At 44.5% G+C, this 17,205-nt stretch overlaps 1 protein-coding gene across 2 annotated transcripts in view; it reads right to left on the reverse strand.

Annotated features, from left to right (window-relative positions):
- KPNB1 (karyopherin subunit beta 1) overlaps positions 1-17,205 on the reverse strand; it is a gene marked incomplete at its 3' end in the record, with an annotated part of 33,630 nt that overhangs the window by 4,416 nt on the left and 12,009 nt on the right. For both annotated transcript variants that reach the window (XM_083408555.1, XM_083408554.1), the window contains exons 7-18: positions 14,678-14,767; positions 14,439-14,549; positions 13,208-13,309; positions 11,887-12,111; positions 10,860-11,051; positions 10,356-10,486; positions 8,415-8,562; positions 7,862-7,933; positions 6,602-6,746; positions 3,435-3,517; positions 1,547-1,654; positions 26-169 (exon numbers count right to left, since the gene is read on the reverse strand). In XM_083408555.1, coding sequence (XP_083264681.1) covers positions 26-169; positions 1,547-1,654; positions 3,435-3,517; positions 6,602-6,746; positions 7,862-7,933; positions 8,415-8,562; positions 10,356-10,486; positions 10,860-11,051; positions 11,887-12,111; positions 13,208-13,309; positions 14,439-14,549; positions 14,678-14,767 — 1,551 coding nt within the window. The remainder of the gene's footprint in view (positions 1-25; positions 170-1,546; positions 1,655-3,434; positions 3,518-6,601; positions 6,747-7,861; positions 7,934-8,414; positions 8,563-10,355; positions 10,487-10,859; positions 11,052-11,886; positions 12,112-13,207; positions 13,310-14,438; positions 14,550-14,677; positions 14,768-17,205) is intronic.

Below are 17,205 nucleotides of genomic sequence, written 5' to 3' on the forward strand. Positions count from 1 at the left end.
AGCAGCCCAGGTTTCCAGGCCTTACCTTATCAACTTGGGCTTGAGAAGCCTGTTGTAGGGTATTCAGTACAACTTCTAAGTATTTCTTAAATTCCCCTCCAATTGCAAGAACAATGTCACCAAACACCGAGAGAATCTGGGGCTTCACAGATCGATGCACATTTTCGTTCTGTAAGGACAAGGAGCTATTTTATTCATGGTATTAAGTGTGAAAACCTTGAGCAATTATATTAAGTGTGAAAACATTTTGCATCTCTATTATACTCTATCCTGAAAGTACTGAAAGCTTATTCCAGTTTTAACCAAGCAACCTAGGTAAGATTGTTTGTATGTTTACTCAGAAATAAGTTGGGGTTCAATGGGACTAAGCCCCCCCAGAAAGAGTACATAGGATTGGGATCCTGAGCTGCAGGAGAGGCAGATTTATTTATTTTTAATTTATCAAGATGCGTTAACTTTTGTGAAAAGATAAAAAGACCCAGGTGTTACGCAAGCTTTATTCATGTATCTTGCCCTTTGCCTTTCCAGTTGTGGCAAAGTACCGTATTTTTCGCCCTATAGGACGCACCGTCCCATAAGGCGCACCTAGTTTTTTTGGGGGGGAAATAAAGGAAAAAAATTATTTCCCCCCCAGGCGCGGGGTTGGGGAAGCCCGAGCTTCCCCCGACCCCAGCCCCCAAACAGGCAGCTCTCTGCAAGCCGTGGGAGCCCAGTGCTGGCTCCCGCTGCTGGCGGAGAGGTCCGCGAAGCCTGGACGCGCTGAGCTCAGCGCGCGCAGGCTTCAGCATGCAGGCACCTCTCCGCCAGCAGCGGGAGCGCTCCCGCTGCTAACGGAGAGGTCCGCGAAGCCTGGACGCGCTGAGCTCAGCGCGCACAGGCTTCGGCATGCAGGCACCTCTCCGCCAGCAGCGGGAGCGCTCCCGCTGCTGGCGGAGAGGTCCGCGAAGCCTGGACGCGCTGAGCTCAGCGCGCGCAGGCTTCGGCATGCAGGCACCTCTCCGCCAGCAGCGGGAGCGCTCCCGCTGCTAACGGAGAGGTCCGCGAAGCCTGGACGCGCTGAGCTCAGCGCGCGCAGGCTTCGGCATGCAGGCACCTCTCCGCCAGCAGCGGGATCGCTCCCGCTGCTAGCGGAGAGGTCCGCGAAGCCTGCATTCGCCCCATAGGACGCACCCAGATTTCCCCTTCATTTTTGGAGGGGAAAAAGTGCGTCCTATAGGGCGAAAAATACGGTAGGTACAATATTCCCATTCACTGTAGAAATATCCATCGCTGGATTAGTCTTCTTTTGCAATTGTGACTTTTGAGCCTCAGAGTATGTAAGCATCGGGAAGGGAGAGGAAGAATAAAACTCCATCAGCACACTGAGATCAACCAATAAAACTTGTGCAAGACAAAAGCCTCTTTTGCCCAAAAACCTAGCCAGCATAGCTACTTAATGTTTACACCTGTTAAGTCTTCCAGCATATTTAGAAGCTTTCCCCCCTCATTTCTAGATCATTTCTGCCAGCCTCCTTGTTCAAACAGCTAACTAGGAGGAGGCACTCACCCCCAAGTTTTCTAAAAGCAGCTGCATAACTTCGTCACAAAAAGGCAGGATGTTGGACTGCAGAGCCCGGCACAAATCACCCACAAGGCCCACTGCAGCCAAACAGACCTGTGGAGAGAAGAGAAAGGCATTACACCCACCCAATCCGTGAGTCACTTTCACCTCCCTCTAGTGCTGATCATTATACCCGTGCCCTATTAAAAAGGCTAAATAAAGCCAGCAAGGCAGGCAACGGCTCAAGTGTGACGCGCCTGGAAGAGTCATAGCTTTTGCTAACTGTTTTATGCAGAGGTACAAGGAACGGGAAGGAGGCAAGCTGGTTTGCTGGCTGGAAAGAAGCAATACTTGGGAATCAGCTTCCCATCAGTTTGTAGTGCCAAATACTTGCTAGGAGCAATGCCCTTCCCTGAACCCTCAACACCAAACTGAATTACTAGTGAGCTACATCCATCTATCAAATAAACCCTCTAATCAAATCAGTTTCCAATTCACCATATCCCACCCCTTTTCCCTAGCCTAGCAAAATATTTCCAAGACTTTGGAACTCGATGCCCTTACACAGTGTTCTACGAATCCAGCAACTTCTAAGCAGGTATCTCCGTTTGCAGTACCCTATGCTGAATTTTAAACCATATTTGTATCAATTGATGCTTAAGCTTTCAATCTGGACATGCAGCACTATGGGGGCTCTCAGGAATGCACCTCCTTTCCAGTAGCTGTGGATGGTGTAGGGGGTTCTGCAATATCAGGTTCCCTTCCTGTGCTCATTCTCTAAATATGGTCCCTGAAAACTATCCAAAGTTTTCCTGGCATATTCCAATTTAGAGTATTGTCATGGAAATGTGGGATTCAGACAAGCTGATGATTCTGATGATCTGTGTGTGGCTTTATATTATTGTTACAGATCTAAATAGAGGGGGGGGGGGTCTTTTCGTCTTCCCTAGTAACATAGAGGTTGTTGGACTACAGCTCCCATCAGCCCTCACCAGTACCCATTCTGGCTGGGGAATACAGGGCCTTGTCATCTAGAGGGCCACAGGATATCCACCTGCTGTGGTACTATAATCAAGTGTCTTTGCCTGCCCACCACACTACCAATAATTCTGCACCTTTGCTAATCCAGGGTTTGATTTCAAAGTAAGTGTGCTCCTATGGCATGCAATTTTTGACTTGGACTAATAAGCTGCTATCATGTAGCAGGACTGTGCTCCTGATGAGAAGCTGTTGCTTTCTATGGAGGTTGATTCCTCTTCTGAGCTTTAGCACTATTTAAAACGCACAGAAGCCCATAGAATCTTTTCACCAAATTATACCCTGGGGCCCTCTAGAGCATTGGTGAGGAGCTGCACATAATTGACAGTAGGATTTCAAGGCAACTGGAATCAGCAAGGAAGAGCAATTGGGAAAGAGACAAAGTACCTTTCAGGTTTCTATAGCCTCAGGATTATATTGTTAAAACAAGCAACCTGTTCAGGTAACATCTGTTTATTGTTCTGATCAGTAACTGTTTGTTCACCTCTTCCATGCACCTGAAATTACTGCCTGAACTTCTTGCTGGTCTAGACAATACTACCTAGATGCTACCTAGATACTACCTAGATGAGTAAAACATCTCAGCTCCACACATTTCACTCCCTCTTGCTCTCTAAAAGTAACTCCCCACCATACTCTTATTGGAGTAAGCAGGTTTTCTGAAGTCTACTTGGGGCATGGGGTACAGGGGAGACTGAGCAGCAAATAAGTTTCCAAATGAGGCAACATCTGAACTTTGGGCTCCCCACCTCCCCACCTCCTTTCCTAGGGCAGCCTATGTGTTCCAAATCTCACACCACGCTGGCCAACTAAACCCAAGAAAACCAAAATGTTCTGTGAGTGACCAGAGCCTTACCTGGTATTCAGCGTAGTTCTTCAACCCAATGCTCAGGAAAGGTTTGAAGGCATCCATGTACTTGAGAAATTCTCCTCCCAAAACTATGGAGAAGGTGGGGGAGACAAGAAACAGTTAGGGCATCTAAAATTAAGGCCCTGAAGACCACAACCTCCACGTTTGCCCTCTACATGTTGCTAGACTACAGCTCCCATCATCCCTGACCATTGGCCATGTTTGATGGGAATGATGAGAACCAAATCCAGCAGCATCTGTGAGCCCCAGGCTCCCAACCTCTGATATACTGAATCCACGTGTCAATAACACATTGTTGTTAATGATACAGAGAATTGAGGCTACTTTGATATTAAAGGTAAAGGTAAAGGTACCCCTGCCCATACGGGCCAGTCTTGACAGACTCTAGGGTTGTGCGCCCATCTCACTCAAAGAGGCCGGGGGCCAGCGCTGTCCGAAGACACTTCCGGGTCACGTGGCCAGCGTGACATCGCTGCTCTGGCGAGCCAGAGCTGCACACGGAAACGCCGTTTACCTTCCCGCTAGTAAGCGGTCCCTATTTATCTACTTGCACCCGGGAGTGCTTTCGAACTGCTAGGTTGGCAGGCGCTGGGACCGAACAGCGGGAGCGCACCCCGCCACGGGGATTTGAACCGCCGACCTTGCGATCGGCAAGCCCTAGGCGCTGAGGCTTTAACCCATGGATGGCATATCTACTTAACCTATTAACCTATGGATGGCATATCTACTATTAACCTATGGATGGCATATCTACTTTTACAGTAGTAAGAATCTGCTGGTCTAAAAAGTGCCCCATAAGACCTCCCCTCCACCCAGTCCTCCTCCTCTCTTCCGACAAGAGAACCAAGGATGAGAACTGATTTCAAGGTCACACCGAGGCTTGCTGCAGATGGCAAGCACACTGCCCAATCCTGAGATGGTGAGGAAACTGGGAGTCAGTGCGTCACAGGCTTGTGTGCTTCTCTGCCTAGGCACATGGTCATTCCACCATCCCTTTCCATCTCAGAAACAACTGTGCTGAGCATTACATCCAAAACACAGTTGGAAACTGCTCTGGTGCCAGCTGTGTGAACACAAGTGTCAAGGGAGACTTCAAGACATAACTAGTTTCCAAACAAAAAGGAGGGCATGGGAAAAGAGGCCCCTGCTAGTCCAAAGGCTGTGTTAGTGCCCCAAGCTAAGTGAGATTTGAACCCAGGTGTTTTATACCCAGAACCCACATCTAATCCACCTAGGTTTCTTATTTATGCGTAGACTATTTCTTGGTCTTTTTCAGCCATCTCCAAAAGACAAACGAACAGCCATAGCAACAATGCTTTTTCTTTTTAAAAAATGTGGTATGAAAGGCACACAAAAAGACGATCAACTGTTGCAGTCTAAACTTTAGGATGAATCATTTCTCATCTACTATGTGGTTATTAGAAGCGTCAGAAGGAAGAGGAGGAATGGTGGTGAGGGCTCACTGTGATCCACTCAATACTTTTTATTTTTCCATGGAATTTTTTCTACCTAGTTAATGCAGGTGCTGGAGAATGGCAGGTTGTGGGGCTGGATGCCAAGATGCCATGGGCCACATCCTGTCTACAGGTCAGAGGTTTCTCACTTCTGATATATAGGCATCCGGGGGGGGGGGGGAGTCCAGAAAACTAACATAACTGGATCTACTCTTCAGTATGCAACAAATCAAGCAACAGAAAGCTACTCAACGATAGAATAAAAGTTGGGCATTACAGATACCAACCTCTTCTGAAACAAATTCCTTATTCATCTCAAACTAGTTTAAAGCCATTACTTCACTTTGACAGTGTGCATCAAAATGCTATCCTGCTCTTCAGGTTATCAGGGTGGCATGACCACTGGAAAACGCCTTCTGAACAAGTAACTGTCTAATAAAACTCCCCACACCTCAAACAGTAATAGGGCAATTGTATGCATGTCTGCTCAGAAGCCAATCTCACAGTATTTAATTGAACTTACTCCCAGGCAGCTGTGTACAGCATAGCAGCTTTAGCTATTTTTTTACATAGGAGTATCCCTTATAAGCATTGTTAGTATGGGGCAAGGAGCTTTAAGAAATACACAACGTTATGTATTAAATTAAATGGCGGGTCTTGTTTTTTCTTTAGTCATAACTTCTGTGTGCAATTTGTTGTTAGCCATGTGAATAGGAAAACAAAACAGAAGTCAAGATAGAGGTCTGCCTCTCTCCGTAAGGAATATGTGAAGCCATAAAAGGTAGTTCCCAACAGAGGACAAAAAAAAGCTGATGAAAACTTAGCAGCATGTGGAAGGTGATAATTTGTGTTTGACCTCGTTTCTAGAATTCCAAGGCACCTCCAAAGCTCAGAATGGCTGCAAATGAGCTACACAGGCTTCCTCAGATACAGAAGAAAGGTGGAAGGCTCATACCTGCGATGGAAGTGGAGTTGAGGTCCTCCAAAGTAGCAAAAACTCACTTTGCTTCCAAACAGCTCTGAAGTCTAGCACGGTCAGAGATGAGACCCTGCGGTCCCAACCTCTGCAGAAGGGAAGCATGGGCAGCAGCCACAAACTCTGGCTGGCTGCCAAGTGAGGCCCTAAAACTAAGTCCTATTATGCAATTACTATATACTAAAGCAGCAGGCAAACTTGACTACGCCACCCCAGGAGTCACTAAAAGGTGAATGTTTTGCTTAATCGCTTCCTGAAAAGAACCATTTTACCCCCTCCCTACAAGTTCTATTCTGCCTTAACAGAGATCCCACGCTCCACATCCATCCTTTCATATTGTCCTCATTCTCATCAGAAGTTTACTTTTTCCAAGCAAACACTTCCTTCTCTTGATAAAAGATGGTCTAGGCAGGAAAGAAGTTCCACAACACCAGGCTATTGACTACTACAGCCTGATGGTCCAGGCAGCAATCCAACCAATTAAAGTATCACCGATTCCTGGTACAACCTCCAGCAGTTCTCTCCATGGCCATGGCTCCCCCATCCTCCCCTTTCCTACCCCAAATATAGCGAGAAATGCCAGACGTGAGATTGGTTTTTGGAGCATTACATCAGCATTCTGAGAGCTTCATGGCCATTGAACATGCACCTGCAGACCTTGGTTTATATACTGAAGAACTATTCCCTCCAAAGACGCCCCCCGAACAGAATAAAGCACTGACCTTCTACCAAGGTGCTGACAGCCATGAGGGCATCTTCTTGGACACCTCCTGACCCTGCTGTGCTTTGGAACATCCTCAAGAGAGATGCCATCACCACATCTGAGATCTGCAAAGCATCTTGGTGCTGCACTTTGCGAAGGACATTCTGGGATTTTTGTGAGAAAAGGAGAACTTAGACAGAGGCTCTTAGATCAGATTTTCTCCCCTGATGTCAGCCCCCCCCTCCAATCCTATATACACCCCCCACCCACACCCAGAGGTGAACAGCCATGAACTCTGCAGATTGAGTTTATCTATGTGTAAAAATATATATTTAAAAATTTAAATTCAATTTATATACCACTCTCTATCTGAAGATTTCAAGGTAGTGCTCAGCATTAAAAACATATTTTACATAGCATAACAATAAAATACAATAAAACAATCGCAGAAAAATTCATAACAACAGTCCCCCCCATCCCATTTAAAAGACCACAGATTGTTTAACGGATGAAGGCCTGGGTTAAGTGGGATGCTTTTCTTGGCACCTAAAGACATGCAATGATGGAACCAGGTGAGCCACTCTGGGGAGAGCATTCCACAAATGGGGAGCCACCACAGAAAAGGCATGTAATGAAGAGGATCCAGTATCTGGAGTTTTCAAACTGGTACTTTTCTGTTCCTTCACTGCAGAGGCTTTCTCTGGGCAATTCATTTTAGACTAGGAGTAGGACCTGGCTGGCTTATATCTGACCTTAAAATACAACTCTGCAGCAGGAAGAATGATGGGAAATGTGCTAGCTTTAATAGGTCGCCCCTATTGTGGTACCCTCTAGATGTTGCTGGACCCCAACTCCCAACAACCCCAGCAATTTGGCCAATGGTGAGGATGATGGAAGTTGTAGTCCATAAAAATCTGTAGGGCACCATGTCAGCTACCTGAGTGCCCTCCGGTATTAATCTTCTACTGCCTCACCATCCTTCCTTAAGACACCCTTTCAATTAAGTGATGAGCTGATATTTGGACAAGGGGCACCCCCCCCAAAAAGAAACATACTGTGTTCCATACCCCCTGTTAAGATATTTCTAGGCAGCCTTCTTATTCACAACTTCAAAAGAAAAGAAAAAAATCTCACGTTTGAGTTACAGAAGTATTCCTGGAGACACTTGTGAAAAATCCCAACTCGTATCTGTTTTCCCTTGATCTCTCCTCACTAGCCCTCACGCTAAGTACTTTTGTGTGTCCTCACGCTGCATATAAATTTAAGAACAAGTTTTTACCTGTAAAGTGGCACACAGCAAAGACTGCAGATCATTGAACTGGATTCTATCAGACGTGCTCTGGATATGGGACTGAAAAGAAGACATATATCGAGATATCATAATTAGGAATAGCACAGTGCATCAATAATTCTATAACCAGAACAAACTCTGGTCTCTTATGATTATGTTAGGTGAAAGCCTATGTTTACATGCCAATACTGTGATTAGAGGGAGATAAACACATTTAAATCAGGGAAAAATAACCTGAATCAACCAATCATTTATTTGCATGCTGCCTTTCCAAAGTTAAAAGAATTCTCAAGGCAGCTTACAAAATATGTACACTTTGAAATCCCACTGCAGGTAGCAAGTGGCTCTTATATTCCAGTCTTTGTACATACTAAGCCCCCTCCCCCAAAATTGATAGGTGAACTTTGCAGGAAATGATAGAAAGCATGTAAGAAGACACAAAGAACTACCTCCACTATCACTGCAAAGTTATATTACTACTCCATTCGGCACTACTCATCTGTTGGGGCACACATCAACACTTTTTTGCCATCCAGCTAACCTCCATTTGGAGCACTTGCTGTAGCCGTTCCATAATGACTAAAGTTGTCTTCTGAACAGCAGGGTAACAGTCCTTGGCACTGTTTTTCACTATTTCCATCAGAGCTTCATAAGCAGCACTCCTTAGGTTATTCTGGTGTCCATCAGGCCTGAAGTAGAAAGAAAAAGATTGCTTTTAACCACCTAGAGAACACAATTCAAGTTAAATGCTAACCATCATGGCATGATTTAACTTTTGTCCACCTCTCTACCAGCATAACTGAAATGTGGATAGCAACACTATTAAAGGCAGATCAAACTGAAAGAAATGGGAAGAGCCAAGCAGGCAACAAATGTGGTTAATTGGGCAGTTTGGCCATGCTCAATCTTTCCTTTGCCATAAGGGTCTTTTAGGAAAAAGGGGCTCTTCTTGTTGGCACAGGTACCACTGCCTGGCAGGGGTGGCCAGAGTGCTTTTATCCTCACTTCTACAATTCCACGACAACAGAGCTATTTCAGAAAGTCTGCTGCACTTACCTGTGGGGAGGAGTTGCAGTGGACTGTGTAGCCACCCCCTCTCCTCCGGGGGACAAAGTCCCGTGTTGCCCGGAGGATCCTGGCTACATCATCACCAGCCAGCCAATCCGGTGGCTGGGGGGGGGGCATGGCCGGGAACATTTAAGCAGTCAACTCAGCCAATTATTTTTTGAAGTATAAAGCATGATCATAGCTCAATCCAGAAATAGGCTGAAAGCCCATAAAGAACTTTCAGGTTGCAGGGTGTGATGAGAGAGGCAGTCCAAAAACATATGGAGGGCACAAAGTTGGCAAAAGCTGCTGTACATTGCATAAATGGGCAAGACAAGGTATTTTAAAAGACCATATTAAGGGGTAGATATGCACAAGATCTCAGGTTGGAATGCTTTGACTTGCTTTAGTTTATATGATTTTGCAATCCAATTTTGCTCTAGTACTTAAGAGAAGTTAGCTACCTTTCCTCTCTGCCTGAAGTAAAGTTCCCTTTTGGAACTGTGACATTATAAAACTCAAGCTTCAAGGCGCCTATGCCTAGGGCTGCCCACACCCTATGCTAAGAAAACCACAGCTGTAACCAGGATATCCCATTCTGTACCATTTGTGTAACAGGATATCCCATTTTCTATGATGAGAGAAAAGGAATTTTGCAACCTGCACAATCAATGCATGTTAAACAAACTTGCATGATTTCATATGATTCTGCATATTTTATTATTTTACAGAAAACCCTGCTGCTTCTGCTAGTCATATGTAAGGGCAAAGAGCCTGAGAGGGATGCAGCAGAAACTTATTCAGTCACTCTGACTTCTGAAATTCTGAATACACTGTGCACACGGCATTGTGCATAACTGTGCAACAATGTGCATTTTATGTATATGCACATGTATGTGTATGAACGCCAACTTCTTTTTAGGAAGCTGCATTCTGTGCTTTTCCTGCACTCATGTGAATGCATATGGTTCAACCTCTATGGAAGTTTACTGATATTTTGCCTTAACCAGGTTTTACTAGGCCTACCTTCTCAACAGAAATATCTAAGGAGTTTGAAGCTGTGGGTTAAACCACAGAGCCTAGGACTTGCCAATCAGGAGGTCAGCGGTTCAAATCCCCACCACGGAGTGAGCTCCCATTGCTTAGTCCCTGCTCCTGCCAACCTAGCAGTTCGAAAGCACGTCAAAATGCAAGTAGATAAATAGGTACCACTCTGGCGGGAATGTAAACGGCATTTCCGTGCGCTGCTCTGGTTCGCCAGAAGCGGCTTAGTCATGCTGGCCACATGACCCGGAAGCTGTACGCCGGCTCCCTTGGCCAATAAAGCGAGATGAGCGCCGCAACCCCAGAGTCGTCCACGACTGGACCTAATGGTCAGGGGTCCCTTTACCTTTTTACAGAAGGGCAACGGCTCACAGCCTACAGGCTTCATTACCTGTCAGTGGTCTCTAATAGTTTCTGAACTATTAGTTCAAATGATGAGGATAAGCAGTACGTTGCAGGCTCCTCCTGATCATCAGCCACGTCAGCAGCTTCATAAGCAGCTTCTGCCAAACTAGAGAAAGCCTGAAAGACAGCAGATGTCAACAGCTTAGAAGGAGCACACTGTTTCAGGAAAGCATGTTCCGCTAGCAGACAATCGTTTTCATTTGAATCTGACTCCATGCACCTCTCCTTTGCTTCCCTTATCCCCATTATATAAAATCAAATTAAAACAGTAGTCACCACAACTTAGAATCAGCACAAGTTCTAAGTGATTTCCTGCCCCACTGGCTGAACCAGGTGTGCATTGTACAAAACCTAAACACAAGGTCACTTCCCAATATTGCACCAATAAAAGCAACGCAACCCCACCACTTTGACTCCGCACAGCTGCTTCCCAAATACTAGTCGTTTTCTTCTGATGAAGCCTCACCACAGAAAAAGGATTCTGTCTTACCCAGCATACATTGGAGGCCACTCTAGGCTCTGCACCCAAGCCTTCAATTAGACACTGCAACAGTGGAGCGAGGTAAATATCGTTTATGGCTGCTTCCGGGAGCAGCTCGCAGATCCGACCCACAGTCCATGCAGTTGTATCTCTTACTACTACACTGGGGTCCTTCATTAATTCTATTAGGGTAGGCATAGCCTGGAAGAGAAATGGATAATTAAGAAGTCAATACTCTTTATTTTATATTTATATAATGCCTTTTAGATAGTTGGCGAAGGGACATTCTTTCTGCTCTTGCGGGGGTAAGGGAACAAGCTGTTCTTCTCTGGCCAATAGCTCATCTTGCCATGGTATTCTTTTTGGGGAGGGATATAAAACTTCCCTGTGGCTCTTGTCCCTCTGGCCGGTGACACACCAGTGTACTATTCCCTCATTTCTACAGTCTCAGGGCAACAAATTCTACCACCTTTTCTACCAAAAATAAAGAAAGTCTATACAGTATTTCCTACTGTCAGACATGACTCATGATCTTCAAAGAAATGCACACAATGTGTAGCTTATTCATGTTCCTCAGGGCCTTTGACTTTTGTAGAAAGAAGGCACATCTGGTAATTAAAGGGAATCTGAAGCAAATTGTCTTGCTGTCTGTTGATGTCTTGTTTGTTGACGTCTCATATACAAGAGCCAAGGTCTATTGAATTGTTATGCTGATTCTTTTTTTATTATGCCACCTGTGACAAATGTGTTTGGTTTATATTGCTATGATTTGGTCTTTTATGGGTTATTTCAGAATGCATTTGTAAGATTATTGTTTCATTGTAATAAAATGTTTTTTTTAAAAACACATCACATTTTTACTGGTGACCAAGGACCACATATGGCCCCATGTATATCCTACTTCACAGAGTGCAGTGAGATGTTTTCTAGTCAAATCTAAGCAACTGGACAAATGGACAAGCCAATGCCAATACTATGTATGCCCTCGTGGCTCCAAAGTTCAAGCCCCTCACCCCGCATTACTGCAACGCCTTACCTGAATAACAAGGGGTTTGAGCTGGTTGGGCTCTGGTCCTTCCAAAATGCATCCAAATGCCATGACTGCAGCATCTCTATATCGCCAGTCTGGGTTTTTTATGTGTTCTTTGATGAAGGGCAGAACATGAGGAACAATGTCATCTTCACAACAAGTGGCCAGGAGCATGAGGCAGACCCCGGCAGCTTTGCAGGGGTTCCAGTCATCATCATCGTCATTCTCATCCTAAGGTGAAAGGGACAACACCCAAATCAATCTCTGTTGGACTACGTAAGCAAGGCATGACATTTTTGAAACTAGTAGGTAGAACTGAGAATGCAGCCCAAAGCAAACTACAGTCGTACCTTGGCTTCCTAACGTCTTGGTATTCGGACATTTTGGCTGCTGAACACTGCAAACCCTAAAGTGAGTGTTCTGGTTTGCAAACGTTCTTTGAAACCCAAATGTCCAACGGGGCTTCTGCGGCTCCTGATTGGCCACAGGAGCTTCCTGCAGCCAATCAGAAGCCATGCTTGGGTTTCCGAATGTTTGGAAGTCGAACAGACTTCTGGAACGGATTCTGTTCGACTTCCAAGGTACGGCTGAGTCAATTTCACAAAGCAAAAAAAAATGTTGGTTACCACACACATGAAGCAATGTTGACTACTTTCCCAGTAGAAACTGGAAAGCTACTTTATAAACAGAGCACTCTTGTGGTAACTGCTCTATACAGTACAAGTAATATTTTTAATACTACGAAGCAGCTTAATTTGAACCGAAAAGACCCATTGCCTATATACAATCCTCCTGAATCTCCCATTTTGTAGTTTTTAATTAAAAACTCAGATGTAACAGCTTAATTTAAAAGAGTAGCATATACTAAGGGACAGCTTCAGGTCAACAAAACTGAAGTATTACTTATGTGTTTGCTAGAAATAAAAAGTTTTTGAGAAGCGCAAGACACCTCCTGGTCCAGCCCTGAGCAGAGTGTTCATTCAAGGCGACTGCCTCCTATTGGATGGAGTGGAGAGCACTCAAGAGCTCTGAGCCTCTATATGGCAACAAGTAGAGGGGGTGGGACATTGCTGATGAGTAGAGTGAATGCAATCTCACCACAGACCAAAGACTGCCATAGCTATTTCAGAGACCTTGTACAATAGCAAGTCATAGGAAAAGGCAGTCCTCTGTAGAATGGGGAACATTATTTTGTTAAGACCACACTATTATTTTCAGGGGAGCAGGATATATTCCAACGCTGTTCCTTCAAACTTACAAGAACTGCTGCCACAGGCCCTTAACCACACTAACAGTGCACAGTGACGCAGGCATACCCATCACTTACCTGTTTGGTCAGTGTCTGCGTGAGAATTGGGACAAGGTACTGAAGTGCACCCTTGGCATAGAATTTGCTGGTATGCTCCGGTGGCTTTCCTTGCTCTGCTGCCTAAAAATAAAAGCCACACACATTTCCATTAGTTTCAATCATCCATTTGAAATTGGCTTGCTTAATTGAAACTTTAAATACCACCTGGGCTCTCTGAAGATCACCTAAGCCCAGTTCACATATCATATTAAACCATTGTTTAAAACTAAAAAAACCTGCTACACATCCCCCTCACAAACAAAACAAGCCAGAGTCTGGGTTGCCATGTTGTCTGGACATGGGCTTATCATTTTCACTGAACAAGTGGTAAGTCAAAACCAAATCTTGGTTGCTGCTTGTAGTTTGGAAGGAAATGTATGATCTGGTCATGCCCTGTAAGTGAGCCTATTCTGGCCAGAAGTCATTGTCCGTGTTAACGTGATCCTAGGAAAATCACTAAAAATCTCAAGATGCTCACATTACATTCAATTATATTCCAGTGCTACGGATCTTGATGGTGGGGCAATGTAATAGGACTTTGTGTATCCTCTTGGTGGCTAAAAGTGTGATCTACACCGGAAGGAATAGGTGCCCCCATCTCCAAAATGCTCAGGGGTCAGAGGACTTATTTACTCTTGCAGCATACAAAAAAGCAGTCTTCAGCAGGTGACACAAAGATACCAAGCACCCAGACACCTGGATCTGCACCTTGAAATATTTGCATGCAGTATATTCCTAGTAGGTACTACCAAAGCCTACCCCCTCCCTCTTCCCCCAAACCTCCTTCCCCCTGCAAGTATTGTTCTGTTTGTATTTGCAGGCGGCAACCAATCTGTGCAGGGGTAACATTCTTGACTCTTGGGCACTTTGGCGGGGCAAACATAAGCCCCCTTTCCGGCCACTTCCGGGTTGCTGTAATGCGCCATCACGTGTCAATTGGACACTTGTAGATCCCTTATTGCTTGTACTTTAAGGTATAACACTGCACTACAAATGGTTATCTTTATTTTTGGGTCCAGCAATATCCTCTTAAGCAGGACATACGGTAAGCCCTGTCTCCTTCAAAGCTAATAGCACCTCCTGCTCCTAGGAAAGTTCGGTCTCAGCGTTATAGGTCGTTGCATCACTTTAGTCAGAGTGGTGCATGGTGTCTCATCATGGACCGAAGGCTGCTACAGAAAGTTAGAACTATCACCCCCTGATCACTCACCTCTGACGCCTCAATCGCGAGGTCCATTTCTTCATCACAGACATTTGACCAGAACTCAATTCCTTGTAGAGCTACCTCATCAATGTCACTTTTCATAGCTTCAATTGTGATCTTTGGAGAGAGAGAGAGAGAGAGAGAGAGAGAAGGCATTTGAGATCATTGTTGCTGCTTTACTAAAGCAACGCACCTACAGTAAGTACCTACACTTCCGTTCTTGATTCCCAGGCTTGAATACTCACAGCAAAAAGTGCAGGACCCATATACGTCTCCATGTACTGATAATAGAGGGACATAATCTTCACCAAGTTCTGTAAGGCAGCTACTCGCACCTAAAGGCAAATAAAAAGACAGGACCCATTACCTCCATGGATGCTTTGTGGAAGCAAAAAAAGCTTATTGTTGCACCAGTTAAAGCAGTGGAACATGGATCCCCAAAAAATCTGCAGCTAATACTGCATTGGTTGACCAAGCAGCAATTCATGGTCTGCTTCCCAATTCTAAATGGGGAAAAAAACTACTGGGAGACTGGAACAAAAGGAGGAATGTAAAGCATTTTGCACATTGTACCAGAGAAATAGCCTTCCTATGGTATTCTTAATAAGTGTCATAGTAATGAAAATGTGAGCCTTCCTAACTATGAAAAATAACCATTGAAGTCGACCATAGAATCACTGCAGTGAATTAAAAGCAGCAATGCCACAAGCTTTGCCATTTTGCCAGGGTTCTTCTCACAGCATTCTGAAACGGCTTGGAAGAAAGGCAACCTGCCTTACTCTAAAGCACCCATTCTTATGGAATGCCTACACAGCCAAGCTCTTTAAATGCTCGTTTTCTATCATTTTTCAAGACACGATTACTTTGTCACAACCCAGGACGATTTCCCACAAGACTGCTTTGTCACAACACCGGGGAAGAACATTGCCGCAGGGCATCACTTCAAAATGCTCATGTGAATCATACTCGGTTATGGACAAATAAGTACAATCATTTGCCAAGCAACAATTTAACGCGTTGAGGATTTGATGCATTGAATCTCTTGGTAAGCTAGTGATCCTGCCAAGTGGCAAGGAGAAATTGATGGCTCCCAATTTCCTCCTCCAGACTTCCAACCAGCTGCAGAATTCACCGTTTGGCAGGAAGGATGCTACCATGTAACAACCACTTGATAACCTATGTGTGCGACCTGTTGGAAGCTGCCTTAAGGATAGATGACTTGATCAAGTGAACAATTAAGAATGCTAGCAGGATTGACTTAAGACTTGTAATAATGAAAATTATACCTTTTTCCATATTCTTTAAAAAATTGTAATCGGAAATGATGAAACATAATCAGGAAGAAGTACAAAATAAAATAAAATAAAATGACAAAATAAAAATTAAAGTAACCATGAGATGGGAGGGGCAACAACACTAGCTCATATGAGCAAAAATAATGTGAAAATGAAGATGTTTAAATATTGTAAAATGAAAACTTAATAAATATTATAGATATATATAAAGACGACTTGATCAAGTATAGCTTATTTTGTTCCTATGGTGAATTATCAGATGTATTCACCTTATATTTCATAATAATGCTGCAGACAAAGCACCAAAAAGCTTTCACCAAAGGCAAGGAGTCTTGTGCTAGTGCTCAATGCAGCACATCCCCTCCAGTGGCCTCTTGGAACCAGCAGGGTTGCAGCCTGCATAATTATGGGGCCACATGACCTCCGTATCCGCAGTCTGTTAGGACAATCACCATAACTGAAGTTACGAGAATAGACAAAGGTTCACAATCAGACCCATTCCCAGTAGACAGCCAATCGTGGTAATGAGGCAGCCACATATACTCAGGAGAGATCCAACTGCAAAACCCAACACCGCAATTCACAAGAGGTATGAACCAATGACTTATTAGCTGCCAGAGCTGAAAATGGAAGCACGATCCGGATTACCTGCCACTGCCAAAATAGCAGCACTGCTATTCCACCTACTTACCAGCTTCTGAGCAGCATCTGGCTGTCACAGCTGGAAACAGAATGACGGGCTAGACAGACCTTTGATAGCAACTGGCAAGCATCACCTCTGCAGGTGTAGATCATGTTTGCTTGCAACTGAAACAAAGCTTTGCATCCCTAGCATTATACTTAACTCATTTGTGTTCCTCTCCCCAATTGTTCAATTATGTTGCTAAATCGTATTGCTTCTTGCTGATGAATGGCAAAAATGTCACCTCTTGAAGTCCCCTTGGCTAAAACTGTGGTCCATACTCTGGCCATCTCCTGCCTTTACATTCCTTTTCTCTGACCTGCCTGCATCAACCCTCCCACCTCTACCCAAAACGCCACTGCTGATATCATTCGTTTCTCCCATTGCTCAGACCACATCAAGCCCCTCCTCAAATCTCTCCAAGCCTTTTAACCCGCATCTCCAACTGCAACCTATCTTAAGGGTGCACAATGGGATTTGCTCACATTAATACTTTGCCTACCCAGATGTCCTTTCCCCATTCTTCGGTTGTCTGTGCCGCTGTCAATTTAGATTGCAAGTTCCTTGGGGACAGATACATGCCTTTTGTTTTGTGTACACAACTCTAAAGCACCACATATATTGATTATCTTGATTAAAGGACAATTAAAAACAGGATTATTTAAAGACATTTCTCATGCTCATTTTGGAGAAAAAAGTATGCTCTGACTAGTTCCATAATACCAGGACCAGTGCTAGAAACTGAGATATGAAAGCTAGGAGCTAAATGGCACCTTAAACCTAGGTTATAGGCGCA

This window comes from Podarcis tiliguerta, assembly GCF_965153285.1.
Source record: "Podarcis tiliguerta genome assembly, chromosome: 13".
NCBI lineage: Eukaryota > Metazoa > Chordata > Lepidosauria > Squamata > Lacertidae > Podarcis > Podarcis tiliguerta.